The sequence below is a fragment of the Chaetodon auriga genome, chromosome 18 (assembly GCF_051107435.1).
Source record: "Chaetodon auriga isolate fChaAug3 chromosome 18, fChaAug3.hap1, whole genome shotgun sequence".
In the NCBI taxonomy this organism is placed as follows: Eukaryota; Metazoa; Chordata; class Actinopteri; order Chaetodontiformes; family Chaetodontidae; genus Chaetodon; species Chaetodon auriga.
Window position 1 is genome coordinate 9,617,288 of NC_135091.1, and position 16,857 is coordinate 9,634,144.

A 16,857-nucleotide genomic window follows, 5' to 3' on the forward strand; every position below is an offset into this window, starting at 1 on the left:
TCCAGTGTGTATGATTTAGTGACATCTAGCGGTGAGGTTGCAGATTGGAACCAGCTGAAAACCCCCCACCTCATTCTTACCTGCGGTGGCTGTGAAAAACCTGAAAAGCCCCCTGTAGAGCCAGTGTTTAGTTTGTCCATCCTGAGCTACTGTAGGAACATGGTGGACTCATTGGATGAGGACCCCGTTCCCTCTGTAGATATAATATACAGAGCTCATTCTAAGGTAACGGAAAACGCAGTAGTTCTTATAATCAGGTGATTAAACACTGATGAAAAAATAATTAAGAATATTCCTTTTTCTGCCAATGGATCGCCCTAAATCATACACACTGGACCTTTAATTAAAAAAAGTTTAATTTTAAAAAAGAATAAAACCAAATGTTCAGACTTTCAACAAGTAAAATTCTTTTAAATTAATTTTCTGTATTCACTTGCAGTGTTTGGGATTTCTATGTTCTTCAGCAGTTTTTCATGGTGCTCTAGAGTGTTGAATCCGTCACCTAAAGGCAGCAGTATTGAAAGTGTTATTTAATCAGCCCTTTTCAAAGCATGTTGTATGGGATCTACGCTGCATAACTTCTGGATTTGTCTTTTTAGAAAATCACAGATGTGAATCAACCCACAAGTCACCCAACCCCGACTGAGCCATTGCTCAGCTAGAATAGACAGCTCTGTCTATGTCATGTTAACCCACCGCAGGCGGCAAACCCACGGGCCGCGCTGACAGTCCTTCAGCGTCTTGTCAAGTGTCGAAATGACAGGCTGGAAACATGCTAAGAGTATTGAACACCTGCAGCACTTTCTGATTCATATGGAAAAACACGAGTTTTATTTACGTCACATTTATGAGAATTGTGGTCTTTCATGCTTAGTTGTGTTTGTGTGTGTGTGTGTGTGTGTGTGTGTCAGCGTCTGTGTGACTGTGACTCAGCAGCTCAAGCAAACCCACAGGGAGATGGAGACGATTTTTAGTGCCTCCTACATGCACACGCACACACACACACACACACACACTCATATATACGTCTTATGAATCATCGTTGTTACTTGGGAGGAAGCTGCCTGATGTAAAGTTTCCAGGGAATACAGTCTGTAGACTGTCTGTGGACGTTTCTGTTATAACATATTTGCATGCCCGTTCTGTTATGACAGGGAGCGCTGGTGAGCGCCCTGGCTGACGACAGCGTTCACCTGTGGAACCTGAGGCAGAAGAGACCAGCCATCCTCCACTCCCTCAAGTTCAACAGAGAGAGGTAAGAGCCGTCTGCCAAGCCGGTGTGTCCATCCCGCCACCACTCTCCTCCTCCTCCTCCTCCTCCTCCTCTTTTTCCCTCTGTTTCTCCTCTCCCTTGTCAGTTGGGCACTCGCTCTGGTGCGACATGAACTGTGTCCTTCTGAGCAGGGGCAGTGTCACAGTTTGCTGCCTGTGTGGTCTGTTGGTTTTCACTGACTGTCATACTGTATGCAAACAGACGGCATTTCGTTTGGCAAATGTCTCGGCGCGCCTGCAAAACTGTGCACAGGGCAAAGGAGGTGACAGAGAGGGTGATGCTCTCTCTCTCTCTCTCTCTCTCTCTCTCTCTGTTTCTCTCTGTTGGTCTCTAACTGAACACTCATTATTTGGGTCACTTACTCTGCCTTTGAGGCTTTTCCATCACTGGGGCACAGGTGTGAACCTACCCAAACACCTGAAGGTTTATACTGGCAGGTTATTACACACACACACACAAACAGAACATAAACAGACTGGCAATTAATACACACAGCAGCACACACTGGTACACAAATGCACCCACTTGAGATGGTGTGTGAAATTAAAACTTCAGAGATTCAGATTCATTTGATAGTCATAATGGGAAGTACAAATAGAAAGCCTACTGTATGAGGAGGCTGGGATCCTTGGATATGAGGTCCTTTAGGAACCAGAGTGGTAAATTAGCATTTTTAGCCTGTTATCTGTTGCAGTGCTAAAGCACACCATAACTTTTTTAGATAGCTCTTAAGGCAGTCAGGTGATTCCATTAATTTTAGAGGGCTATGAACATCAACCAGCAGACACCTGAAATGTACTTGTGATAAATAACATACCTCCCACCTCCTCCTCCTCTCTGTAACCCTGAATTTCCTGTCACTCCTCTACTTTCCACGATCACTTAAAATGTTACTACATGTGGTTATACAGTTAGCAAAACAGAACATTTTCAAGACTCTGCTTGGTGCCATATCAAGAATAATCCAATATCCAAGAACTGCAACCCTGGCAAAGCCAAAAAGCCTTGCAATGGTTAAGGTATTGGCAAATCTGACTGTGAAGACAAACTAGCAGTCATGGATGATGTGAAAAGGATGTTTTACAAAAAGTCACGTTGGTACGATATGTACAAAACAACCATGAAATCATCCAAAATCAATTTTTTTTTCACTCGCAAGTTCTGAGATACAAGACGAGTGTTGTGCAGAATCACCTCACCTCAAGGAAGTTGGTGTCCACTGTCTCCTTCAATCACACATGCAGTGATTACCCATCAGAGCTAATCATATCATTGGCCAGTGATCTGCCACAGAGAAAAGTGGCGAATGGGTTAAACGTCAGAGCCAATGATCTGAGACAACGCTGACGTGATGGACAGGTGGCCGGCAGCGGCTTTTAGGGCGCGTTGTGTTCTTGTGGAGGCGCTTGACCGCCTCTGACATTTAGTAAGCACCGCTGTCCAACGCAACGACCTCGAGACACGGCAACGGAGAGGACCGGAGAACGACCGCATCTCGAGAGATGTCAAGATGGGAAGGAGGAGCTGCAAAGTCACTTGAGACATTTGGAAGTTAAACTCAAGCGGTGGCAAGAAGAGGAAGAAGCTTAAGAAGAAGCTTGCGAGGAAGAGTAGTTCAAGAATTTGAGAAAAGGAATGAAGGAAATGAAGGAAACACAGAATGAGAAGGAGGAACAGGTAAAACGTGCAGGAGGAGGGCTTGAGAGGGACCATATATCCCATTCCTCATTCCCTGGTCTCATCCCATTAAAGTTTCAAGAGGACGAATGCTGGCTTTCAGTCCTCATCCCCACATAATGGGTAAGATACGGATGGAGAAAATGCAAATACATTACCGAAGCCTCATGCGTGAGGAGTTTATCTGAGCATTAGATCTCAGATGTCTGTACCAGTCGCTCTGCTCTGTGTGTACACGTGACAGCTTGGAAACACTCGACTTAATCAAAACTAGTTGGCATCTTTTCTTTCAGCTTTCTTGTTTCCTCCCACATTCAAAAGGCGTACCGCTCAGGCCGTCTGGAAACTTCTGGCCATAAGTGTGAATGTGTTTGTCTTTTATATGTGTTAAGTCAGTGCGCACCAGCTGCGCCACAGTACGTTGTGTCATTTGACGCCAGATGTGTCATGTAGACGGGAGAAGCAGTCAAAGGATGCACGGCAAAGCTTGTAAATCATTATCCTGACATGTTGACGGGCATCAACCTGTGCATCCCAAGACCCGACCTCTGTATGGGCTTACATATAACATGGGGAATAGACATGTCATACGTCACCCTATGTGTTGCCCTCTAGCCCCGCAACAAATTGGTAACCTGTCAAGAGTATTCCTGTGACTTTTGGCACTGCATACTGGCCTTCTCAGAAACTTGAACAGGACTAAGCAGCTATAGATAGATGCCTGGAAGTGCACGCATTCAAATAATAACGTTTTACATTAACTTGCGATCAGCTCAGCTCTCAATGTGCATGGTACAGGTACAGTTATATAACCTACTAAACGACTAATTGTCTTAAAAATCATATGCTGTGCTTTTAATGCAATTAGTTCTAACAAATCCTGTAACGAATGCTAATTCAGTGTAGCATAAAAAACATCCGACTTGGCAGCACATTTTTCTGTCTTTACCACTTAAATCAAATGGTAGAGAAATGCTTTATATGAAAGGTAATTGTGTGTATTGGTATTGAATTCTGTTCAAGCGTTCAAGATCAGCGCTCACTTTCTTTCTGTGAACTGATGCACAACTCTGCAGTCCTCCATCTCTGTTATTATAATGGTTGCCCCAAAGGAGCACCCTCCAAAGTTAATGTGACCATCAGGGTTTTGTTGGGCTTGTCTTTTCAACTTCCCGATCACACAGTTCAGCCAAGTGTCTCGCACTGTGATAAGCTTTTAAGATCTCCTCTGGCTCTAAAGGCTTCAAATATCTCTCTGCTTTGTTTATTCTTATAAAAGGTGTGCGCAGCATAATTACATCAGATAACATTTCCAAATGGCTGTGAGAAGATCACAGTTTGTGTCACATGAAGGTAAGAAAGGCTGTTGAAGTGAAGCCAAGGCACAGTGGAGATGGTCTTTAAGAGCCACATTGCTGGATTGAATCGGACAGATCTGTAAAATGGATAAAAGTCTTAGTCACCCCCTGCCACTCTGTCCCATCTCCCAGTTTTTACCTTTGCTTCTTTGTTTTTCCCCTCTCTCAATGATTGCTCAGAGCTTGACTTTAGCTTGTCAGGGTGTAGAGGACAAGGTGGCCATTTCCTCCATCAACAAAAGCACAGTCACCCAACCAGAACTGCCACGACAGCCTCCTAACAGGGTGCAACTGAACAAAAAGAAACGACAGCCTGTGTCAGGCCAAAGGAAACACTCGTGTTCAAACTACCGCAAATTCTTTTAAGTGTATCATTAACCACAGCGATGCACGTTAAAAAGTTTTATTGTATTTGTTACGACTACTTTGATTTACCAAATTGCTTCCTTGCTGTGAGCTAAATGAGACGCACTTTCACGTCTGTGTGTTTACCATGTGGCTAAAGCCTTGAGTGAAGTAGCTTAGCATGCAGACTGGAAGCAGGAGAAACAGCTAGCCTCACCAAACACATCTAATATTTGCTAACTAACACATTTCATGTCATTTGTTTAATCCTTACACAGACAAAAACATAAACATGACCATTTTTTGTAGTTTTATAGGGAGTTACGTAGCAAAACACTTCTGTGCAGCGCCTTTGTCTGTGACGGCAAAACTCTGAGAAGTAAGTGCAAGTGTTTAACTTCCTATAAAATCCCAAATATTTGTTTTTTCATTTATATTTGTGTACAGACGCAAGACACAGTGTGTTAATTAGTGATCTTAAAGGTGCTTGTACTTTCTTAAGTTTGGAGAAAGCAAGGCTAGCTGTTTCCTCCCGCTACGCTAGGCTAATTGCGTTCTGGCTCCAGCTGCATACAGACATGAGAGCAGTATTGATTTTCTAATGTAATTCTTGGCTACAAAGTTATTAAGTGTATTTATTTTAAAATGTTGAGCTCTTCAGGTTAATGGTTTGGCATTCAATGGGCACAGCTCTCTTGCTAACAACATCTTTCTGCCAGCATCAAAAATATAACTTATTTCCTTTTACTGTTAACAAGGTTGAAACAAATGGAAAAATAATGCAGATCTAGTAGTCTAAATTTCTTGTGTCTTTTGTGATCATTAGACGCCTTTTGAAATGGCTTCCCATCATCTGAGGGCCCATTCCAATACTCCAAGCAGACCCTCTCTCTCCCACCTTCCTTGCTCCTTCTCTCCTTCCTTCCCCTGATCAGAATCTGACTTGATGGGTGAAAGCAGTGTTGCAGAAAGCCCTCCAGTGTCAGCATCCATTCAGATCGGATCACAGGCACTAGGAGAAAGGAGAGAATGGAGGAGAGGAGGAGCTGAGACAGACTGGGCCTCAGCCAGAGAGCAGTGAGTCAGTCTGTGGGTAGGAGTGTGGGGATGGAGGGAGCGCAAAAGAAATCCTGCCGAGTCATTCTGGCGTAGGATGCTCTCGTCACCTCCTGGCCTCACAGGAATGCACTGCAGATGTGGATGCTATCACCATGCAGGGTGATATGATGGGAGATAATAAGAGGGGGGAGTCAGGGTCACCTCATGTATGTGCACACACACCAGTATACATCCAAACACTAATGAAACCTGATCGCTCCACTTTTATTAAAGTAAGATTTTTATATGATATTGTTTCTATCAGAACAATGACTCATTGTTTCTTGATGTATTTGACTTTAGCTGCTCCAGTCTGTGCCTCTGGAAGCTGATCAGAGTCGCTGCCTAAATTTAGCCCGAATCTCAGGTTTGATCCCAGCACAAGCCGCCGCTCAGCTTGACGTATTTTTTGAAAGAGACGATAAAACCTTAAAATATCTACTTGGTAGTGCATGAATTAAATTATTAAAATAAATCAGCCGATTAGAGTTTACTCAGAGATATTGGACTGATTAAGGTTGTTGCTGGGCTGTTGAGCTAGGATTATTCCCTCCAGAAAGCTTTGCTCCTGTCTCCCTTTTCTCTGCAACTTAACCTTCAAACTGTGCAGATGCATAATGTTAAAATACTGTGAAGGTGAATCAACTTTTGCATTGTTTTAATTATGATAAAGGCCCAGGCTTGGATTGATTTCTGCAGGTGTTCTGCGTACGTATAGCAGAGAAACGAGTGCGGAAGTGCTCGTGAGCTTGTTGTAGAAACAATCTGTGTGTGTGCGTGCGTGCAGTGTGTTATCAGATTAGATTCTTTTTAATTGAGACCCTGTGGGGAGATTGGGGTCTCTGGCCTCCCAGATTAGAACAGACCCCTCCATCCAGTCTGGGGCTTTGCCAAATGGATACTTGTATTCCTCTGACTACTATTTGATTTGTGTTTTCCTATTTCAACAGTGATAGGCAATGTTCCCAACATCTGAAGGCTATTTAACATGTTCATCAACTTTTTTTTTTTTTAGTTTTTATCTACATTGTTATTATCCGACTCACCAATTCCAAACAATGCCGAAAGGCATATTTGTCCTGTCAGTTACTCTAAAACTTTGTTGTGATCCTTTTACACAAAAATATATGGCTTTACAGGTACAGCTTTGATTACTATACATTATATGGCAAGTATTGTATTTTGGAACATGATCAGCCCTCATGCTGTACTCTGCCATTGTTGTGCATTCTAGCGTAGTGCTTGAAGAAATATGTTTTAATTCATTATAGTTGCACATAATTTTAAAAGTCAGTCAGTGTAGTATTATGAGTCCTCTTACTCTTTTGCTGCAGCAATGACACACTCATTAAAGGAACCAAATCGTGTTTTTGTACCCTATTACATTATTGTCTACTCAGCCATACAGCAGTTTTGGTCAGTGCTTTGCTCAAGGGCATTTTAATAAAAGTTTCTCAGAATCGCTAGATCAAGGCAGTTTAGATCAGCATATTCAAACTGGTGTCTTTGTACTGACATGCAGGTTCAGATTACTCCATGTGTTGCAATAATCCCCTTTGATAGGAACATCACATAAAACCATGAACTACAAATGATGATTTTCTAAAATAACCCCCTCTCCCCAATTAATTTGCAGTGAAGCATGCTCTCAAACGTCTAGCCCACAGTGCAGTTAGCCTCGGAGTTGTGTGTGTGGCAGGCGTCTGTCATTTCTGAGGCAATGTGTTTGGCCCTGAGCCTGCAAGCTGGCAGCTGCCTTTGTGTGTCGTGACCACTCGAAGCTGGAGATTTCACCAGGAGACACGTGCGTGCACAACAAGTGTGAACGCAGCGACGCACACACATAGGCACACTCGCGCAAACAGTTGGGTGTATATTTACATGCACACAGACGCACAGAGAAATGGACGCACGCGCACACACTTCTAAACTGGCGAGCAAATTTGTATAATTATGCTCCTGACACTGCCTTCCAGTTGGCCCTCTCATGCTGGCTCTCGGAACACTCGATCAGTGGTAGCTTGTGTGTGTGCACATACAGATCAAACATATTTCTATACGGCGTGCATTTACATACAGTACATATGTAATTATATTAACTCATTGCTGAATAGCATGTACACATGCACAAACACGAGCATGTACAGGCGCACGAATAAAGAGACAAACAGATATTCGTGCACGCAGTGTCTTTTACAAAACCAGCACACCCAGCCCTCATATGCATAAATGAGGCACATCTGTTTGTGCAGATGGAAACTGACATTAAATCCAGTAGACAGGCTGCCTACTGGATATGAGGATGCCACAAGTTGTCATGAAAAGTCATGTAGCTCTTAGTCATCTTGCCTGGTTAAGTGAGTCTGTACGAGAATGTTCATCTCAGTGATCAGCTGCCCATGCGCTGCAAAAACTCAGCTCTCAAAAAGAAGAAAAAAAATCAATGTAACCAGGGAAATATTACTTGAAACAAGTAAAATTATATAGTCTCAGACAGTTATCTTAAAAATAGTAGAACCAGTTTTGCACTTGTGCAACTCCATATTTGATGAAACTAGCATATTCCTGCTGTATGTAAATGTAGGTTAGTGTGTGTCAGTGTTTTGTGTGTCTCTGTGTGCATTTTGTACTGTGTGGATGAGATTTGTGTCAAGTAGCCCGATACTTCTCCTCCAAAAAATGAATATATTCATGTTTTTGAGCAGAGTGTCAGGGCAGAGAGGGAAGGTGTGTGTGCATGTGTGTGCATGTGTTATAGTTGGAGCAGCCACTCTCAATACAACCCTGGAGCGACAGTATGAGATAGACTCGGAGAGTGTGGAGGGTGTGGGGGGCTTTACAAGCTTTCTCAGCATTATAACTCAGGAGGAGAGACACTCAAAGTCACTGCAAGGGCATGTTTACACAGATTTGTGCTTTGATGCATGTTAAGTATGTTTATATAGTCTAACACTTTCTCCATCAAAATACATGTATATACCACGTACTATGTCCTTTGCCAAGTATTTTAGGGGGAAACATATTGTAATTACTGCCTGCTTATATTCACTTGCGGCATATTCTAATATTTTACTGTGCATATCACATGACCAGAGGCGTAGAGACTCGAGTTTGAGTCACATCACACATTGACTTGCCCTCAAAGTGGTAATCTGGAGCAAGTGTGGTTTAATACTACAGGTCCCAGAACTTGGAGGCAGCAAAACAAACTAATGTCATATTTAGGCAGGCACTAAGTGGCCTTATTTCAAACTGATCTGCTGTTAAAAACATGCCCAAAATGACCATTGACTTGTTTTTAAGATGCATTTTTGATGAACTATAGCAGCGTGTGCAAAGCTCACTAACAAACACGCTACTTCATAATAAAAGCCAACTTAATGCAGTATTTCCTTGGGAATGTCGAGGCTGACGTCCAGTTCATAACCCGGTTCGTATATAAACTTTCATCTGTAGACCACAGGATTGATCACCATTGTGTTTCCTCAATCTGGCACCAGATAGTGACTTACCAGACATTTATTTAAATGAAAATCTTTGATATTATAACTTCAACTGTAAAAACGTTCACCCTGCTTTATTATTTAAACAAATGAGATATGGTGATAGTGAATGTTTTACAGATAGGAAAAAGTCACTGAAGCACGGGGAAAGGAGTTATCGTGATCTCTCTTGGAATACTGCATAGTGTAGGGCCTGCTCTTACATTTAAAGCCAGCCTTATTAATTAATTTCTGACAAGATTACACTTGATATGATAACAAGAAGAGAACTCACTTCATTCTATGTCAATGTTATATTTTCTTGTCATACTACTGTTTATCCTCTTAATCCGTCTTTGACAGCAGAATGTGACATTAAAATATAAAAATTGTTATGCAGAGTGACTCCATTGCTGAACATGAGCTTATCTGTCAAGAACGCGGGGGAAATACTCCAATGATCCCTTCTTGTTCGAAATAATAGAGAAAGACAATAGTGCTGTCAAAAGCAATGGATACAGGTTTAATTCTCTTCCTACTTGGGCGGTGTGTCCCAGCTGATGAACCAGGGCCTTTGTCTTATAGACACAGGCCACTGAAGTCCACAGGTGTAGCTCGAACCACCGTGCAAAATCAAAAGGATCACTGGAGGAGCTGAGCGACCTTGAAATATTAGCAAGCTGGATTACCAAGGTTGTACATTATTATTCCTCCGACGGATTGGAGGTTGAATCGGTGGATGGATGAAAGAACGAAATGATGAAAAAGGGATGAGAAGATGAATGGATAGCCACAGCTAAGGAGGGAAGGGTTTATAACCTCTCATTAAACTTAAGTCTGATGGATGGATGAAAAGAGGAGATGGGGGAATGATGATGAAAACAGGAGAATTATGTGTGTCTCTTTGCCCTCATGTATCCTGCAGGTCTGGAGAGAAGGGGCTGATTGAAAGACTCGAAAATCTCTTTGGTTTGCCACTCTTATCTCGACTGCTTCGACCTGACGGAGGAGTAAATAATCCCCTCAAAGTGCAAAGTTCTGCATAATTTGTCTCTCGTTGTAATATGAGAGATATTTTCGGGAAGTGTCCCTCTCTCGGCTCTATCTTTTTCCTGGTTTGTCCCCCCTTTCTCTCCCTCTGCCGTCCTCTGCTCTCTCTTTGCCACCCTTTTAACTCATGTCTCCTCTTCTTCCCTCCTCAGGATAACTTTCTGCCACCTGCCCTTCCAGAGTAAATGGTTGTACATCGGCACCGAACGAGGGAACATCCACATCGTCAACGTGGAGTCCTTTACGCTCTCAGGCTACGTCATCATGTGGAACAAAGCCATTGAACTGTGAGTGATACTGCCGTCCCCCTTTGATGCTGCCTCAGACTCTTAATTCCCTGACAGTTCCTTGCATTTGCTCTTTTCTTCTTCAAATGCTGCACAGTTTAGCATGCTGTATAGGTTTTGTGCCATATGGAGGGGGTTCTCACCCAATGGGAATCACTGACACGTAGCTCAATATTTGAACTCTGCAGGAGTCAAACTCATATCGCCAGCACAGTAACACTGATCGCAGGGTCTATTGACTCACCTTGCAGCACTTATGTGGGGTGAGGGATGCTGTGTAATCAGCATTATACTCTTCAAAAGGTTGTTGTAGTTTAAATTTAATGAGATAAGAAAGAATCATTAGTCAGTCTATCATTATCAGGCACTGTATCGGACTCCAGGTAGTGAGCGACCTGTCTCTTTGCTTTTTCAATGCATCTATCTGCTTGACAGGCTCCATTTTGGTTCCCTGCTGAAGAGACTTAAATTATTCACTGGAGCGTTTTGCTTCACGCTTTCCCCTCATCCCCTTCTGTGCATGTGTGTGTGTGCACGGAGACACGGGAAAGAGGAGGAGGGAGGGTGGAACAGGTGTCTGCCGAGATCAGTGTATGGTACACACAGACGTTTCGTCTCGTCGACAGGGCTGCGGGGAAGAAAAGGCGAGAGTGAGTGGTGGGAGAGAGAGGAGGCGGGAGGGAGAGTGTATGACAGCGAGGGGACGGGAGTGGAATGGATGAGACAGGGCTTTTGCCTGGGGAAAAGGACATGCAGAGAGGAAGAGTGATGGAGGAGAGGAATGGAGTGGTGACAGAGGGATAAATGCAGGTAGCAGAGGGCAGAGCAGGGGCTGGTCCAGAGGAGAGGTAGATGAAAAAAGGTTTCCAATTAAAGAAAAAAAAGGGCAGAGGAGGAAGGTAAGGAATGACAATGACACGATAGAGGATAGATGTGGATGATGAGATAGAGAGGCAGATACTGGAGTTGTTCTCGACGAAAGGACAAGCGATAACTTCCACTTTTCTTTGCTTAACTCCATTCTCCTCTTATTCTCCTTCACCTGTACGCCACCTTTCACTCCTCCTCACCTAGTTTCATGAAGATGTCAGTGCCTTTTCCCCTGGTCATCCAAACACCTTTTTAATCACCTCTGTTCCAAAGTCTGCACCTGTGGTCAAGAAAAAGCGGATTCTGTGAGAAGGCCACACATGTTAGAAAAAGTTCTCTCACTCGTTCTCTCTACAGCAAATAACCATCTCAAGACAGCTTAAATTTAGTGTTAAGCCAATATTTTGGCCCTGCAAATGTACACATTTGGAAGTGAAATCTTACTTTTTATTCGAAAATATAAAATGATGTATTAACTTGTCAAATCCTTTTTGAGTTCATCAACCATAACCTTTGGCGGGACGTTGCTAAAAGGTAGATTAGTCCTTTCAAAACACTGGAGTTTGTGTTAGAGTTCGAAATAGAGCGTTATGCCACTTTCACATCAAACGAAAGGTCACACAGGCTGTAAGTGGAATTTTAAATGGCCTCAATGTCCCCTTCTCCACATCACAAATTGCAGAAGCGGTAAACATTACAGGAAATTCACCATGCTGCTAGTCCATTTCCATTTCTATTAGCAATAATACAATGACATGTACTTACAAATTAGAAGTGACACACAGTATATTATTGCTTATAATGTTCTTGAACCACATTGACCTGCATCAGTACTCCTATTTCTCATGTTCCTGCTCTTCCCTGATATCTTACATCTGCCCATCTGCTCTCATCTTTGCTCTCATTTCCATTTCCCTCAACCCACCCAAAGATTATTTGTAACCATCATTATACATCATCTGACTTAACACTCTGCTCTGCCAAACGGCTTTGTGAAGCCACAAAACTTTCTTCGACATGTTGCTGTTTCCATCTAAACTGCGCAATTAGCATGCGGAAATGAGGCTCCCATATGTTTTGGTTGAGGCCTCAATCACTCACACAGCCATTCTGTGGCATACTGTGTGTTGGAGATGGCAGCAGTGCCAGGAATTGATTCCTCAAATTTGTTACAGATGCTTTCAGTTTGCTTTATCCGTTTGAGCGTATGAGTGTGTGTCTCTGGTTTGCTTTGATGCAGATCAGAGAGATTTGAGGTGATTCTCTTGTTCTCTCTCCTTGTGTCTCTTTGCCAGCTGTGGGGTTGGCAGGGATAGAGTCCAGATACAAAAGCCTCTGTACTGTACCTCTCCCATTGTTCTCCTCTGATAGTGTCATCAGACGAAGATAGCACTTGATCTAAATGAAGAGGAATTAGCCTTGTGTCGATAAGTCGATGGACAGAAAATGTAGCAACAAAAATGTTTATTATTGATTGTTTCAATCATTTATCGAAACAATCATTTAGCTTTGATTGAATATCTTCAGGTTTTGAACTGCTAGTTAGACAAAATAAGGGATTTGAAGATGTTGTCTTGAGTTGTGTTGGGCATTTTTCACAATTTTGAAGGAACTGTATGAACAAAATGTCCATGTTGGATTTGTTGACCTGAATTTCAAACTAGGTCGTAGGACAAACTGCATTGGTATTATCGTAATCTGGCCCTGTGGACCTGACAATAATGGGAAATGTACATAGAAATGCACACAAATTCAGGCTATTTATTATGGTAAAGGAAATAAACTGAGAGCAAAAGCAAGAGGGGTTGCAGGTGTGTGCAGGAAAGAGATCAGCGCAGGGAAATGGGGCTTTAATAACCTATGGAGCATGAGGAGGTTGCTCCAGATCCGGCTTGCCACCGCAGTCAGGCTCCTCTGGGACCTTAAGGACAACAGCACAGTAGGTAAATACAGTAATTGGTGCAACACCACACACACACACACACACACACACACACACACACACACACACACACTCCAGCAGGCTAGGCAGGGGCCGTCACCTACATATTTTGTTACTGAAAGCATCATGAAAAATTTTATTCCAATCCCTGCCTGCTACACCTCTGTTCTATTGTGACTGCTGTAATGAGACCAGGATATGGTGTGTACTGGGGTCATCATCCCTTGGGCCCTGCTATTTGGAGACAAGCTGCAGTAGCTGTGCCAGTGGCCCCGGGCCTGGCTTGGCCCAGAGCTCTTTGTGTTTGTATGACTCACACTGCTGTTCCCAAGCTACTGTACTGGAAAGACTATCAGACAAACACATATCCTACAGTACAAACTGCCTGGCACTATAGTTCAGCCAGTGCTACTGGCACAGTGCTTACGGACATTGCAGTAAGGCCACATTTGAATCTGTGTTTGCTCACATGCATAATTTGTCTGCATGTATGCGCTGTATATGTAATGATGTTTATGCATATGTACCTGGCAGCGGCTGTGTGTGTGTGTGTGTGTGTGTGTGTGTGTGTGTGTGTGTGTGTGTGTGTGTGTGTGTGTGTGTGTGTGTGTGTGTTTGATTTGATTCAGCTCGACGGTCACTGGGTACAGAGAGCCGGGGAGAAGTGGGACTAGGAGTGGTAAAATGTTAACAGCTTACTATGACACATAGTTCACGTGAACACGTTGGCCTGAGGCCTCTTCTGTTCCGTCCTCTTTCATTTTCTCCCACTCTCCCGCTCAGTACCCTGAAGCTACAGTGTTGTAAATACTTGTTTGAATGTTTCATGCCTGTACATATGGACCTCTGTGCTGTGTTTTTATGCATGTGTGAGGTCCTTAGCTGGTACCGCTGTCCACTACTACGGAGGCGTCACAGCCTCCAGTATCCTCAGATCCATTGGCAGTGGTTCCAGGTTCCCAGGTATAGACCTGGTACTGTGACACTGCCATGCGCTGATACAATAGATCACAATGATGATGATGTTGCTTGTTCAAACTGTTTCATTCAGTTCAATACAAAGCTAAACCTATATAAGCAGTGTTCATGAAAGAAAATACTTCAAGTTCCACATTTTGGGAAATACTCTTGTTTGATTTCTTTCTGGGAGTTAGGTGAGAAGATCAATACCACTCTTGTACCGATCTGTTGAATATGAAACTAAAGCCAGGAGATGGTTATCTTATCTTAGCACAGAGACAGGAAGCAGAGGAAAGCAGTCTGCCTGGCTCTGTCCACTAAAAAAAAAACCGTGCCTACCAGCACCTCTAAATCTCACTGATTAACATGATATTTCTTGTTTCTTTAATCCCTACAAAACATTTTGCAGTGTTACGGGGGGTTATGCAATTAAACTCTGGGATTATGCGTGAGTTATGACACAGCCATGTTAGCTGTTTACAATCTTTATGCTTACCTAAAGCTAATTGGCTGCTAGGTGGAGATTCATATTGAACAGGCACATATGAGAGTCAACGTTCTCATCTAGCGGTGGCAATGTCAGTTCACAGAAAGAGGGGATTCAATGCAAAAAACAACTGTTTTGGTCAGTTTGAGGATCTCATATTAAAGTTTTGTTCATTCATGTATTGAACACCTCTTGATGTGCTCATTGAGGTTTGGAGGATCAGTATAGCTGGGCTAGCACTCTCACCTGGAACACGTTTTTTTATGCTGGAACATCCATACGTAGCGATCATGTATTGTAACAATAACAAATTAGCCCCATAAATGAGCTTTACATAAGCTCCTGTGCATTAGCACACTCAAAGTCCACCGAGGTGACATGAGGGCACGTACGGTATGAGTGTGCTGCAAACGAGCTGCTCGAGCCTTGCCGCGGAAACACTGTTATGGTGACTGCGCCTGTGCTGCCCCAGAGTGTCACCCGTGGTGACACCAGATGTTCAGACTTCACTGTGCATGTGTGAGTCAGTGTACATGTGTGTCAGTGCATGCAATGCAGGCCGCTAGTTAAGCCGCCGAATGGGTACGCTGTGCTTTTATTTATACATGCGTAATACCAGAAATCACACATTTTTTGAAATTGTCATATTATTGTTTAATATATGTGTGTGTGTGTGTGTGTGTGTGTGTGTGTGTGTGTGTGTGTATGGGTGTGCCTGCACTGGAGAGATGCTTTCAAATTCACTGAGACATTTTCCTTCCTCTTGCTTAAACATCCTCCCTGCATCATCTACACACCCAGACAGCTGCTTTATGGTCCCTGTGTGTGCGCTCGCTTGCGACACATATGTACTGTACAGCAATGGTCCGTCTTCCTTAATGTGCTGAAGGCATCACTGGGTGGACTGGGTGAATATCTAATGTGCAAAGAAGGATTTGGTGCAATAGAGGTTTATAACAGATGACTGGGTGGACTGACGGTGCCAAGGGGTGAAGATTTGTGAAAGATCTTATGTATGATGCACCAAGCAAGCGTTAGATTTGCCATGAGGCAATTAGTTGAAGTCTAGTAGTTATACTGTGTGTGTGTGTGTGTGTGTGTGTGTGTGTGTGTGTCTGTGTGTCTGTGTGAGTGTGTGTGAGACATGAAAGACCTTGAATCAGAAGCTGAACGACAACAACGTGATGCCCAAAACTGTGAATGATGTCATGACAGTAACGGCATGCTCACAGCCAAACGAGGATGCGTAGAAACAGATACTGTAGTACTGTGCATGCGCACTAAAGCATTTATCTGTATGATGGCAAAAGCTATCAGACACACATACACACGCACACCCAAATGTTCTTGTCCCTGAAGATCTTTTTACTCTGTATGCAAAATGCAGAGTCATTAGCAGCACACAGGCAGGGATGTGTGGTTACAGGACCGTGGTGAAGTAGTTAAGCAGGCTGTGTGTGTGTGTGTGTGTGTGTGTGTGTGTGTGTGTGTTTGTGTGGGTGGGTTTGTGTGTTTGTGGCAGAGTATGGATGATTTTTGGGAGCCTGTCTGCGCTCTGCCCGTCCTGCCTCTGTTGCCATGGTGATTCCTTTATCTCCAAACCTGAACATGTATTTGTGGACTTGGTGAATGTGTTCATGTCAGATTTATTTAGTGTATAACAACAGCTTCCCCCCCCCCCCCCAACAAATGAGATTTGTTACAGAGTCTCGCAGGGGAACATGGAGAACATTGCGCGTTAAAATCCGAAAACAGGAGTAAATGAACCACGCGGGATGGGACGGTGAAGCTTTTATGCATACAAGTTGCATTTTGTAATTCAGCAAGAGGGTAATTGTTTGTTATGGATGTAGGTTTTACAAACGGGATGGGTGTTAAGATGTGTCTTAATTGTGTTGACATGCAAATGTGTGTGTGTGTGTACATGTGCGTGTTGCTGTGGACGGCTGTTAGCGGAGAGACAAGGGGATTGGATAAATCAACAGCTCCAGCTGCAGTAGAGCTTAGGTAATAAGGCTACAGCACAAA

The 16,857-nt window shown here is 43.3% G+C and overlaps 1 protein-coding gene across 2 annotated transcripts in view; it reads left to right on the top strand.

Moving 5' to 3' along the window:
* Window positions 1-16,857, top strand: part of stxbp5a (syntaxin binding protein 5a (tomosyn)) — an 86,052-nt gene that overhangs the window by 34,041 nt on the left and 35,154 nt on the right. For both annotated transcript variants that reach the window (XM_076757127.1, XM_076757128.1), the window contains 2 exons: window positions 1,155-1,255; window positions 10,436-10,570. In XM_076757127.1, coding sequence (XP_076613242.1) covers window positions 1,155-1,255; window positions 10,436-10,570 — 236 coding nt within the window. The remainder of the gene's footprint in view (window positions 1-1,154; window positions 1,256-10,435; window positions 10,571-16,857) is intronic.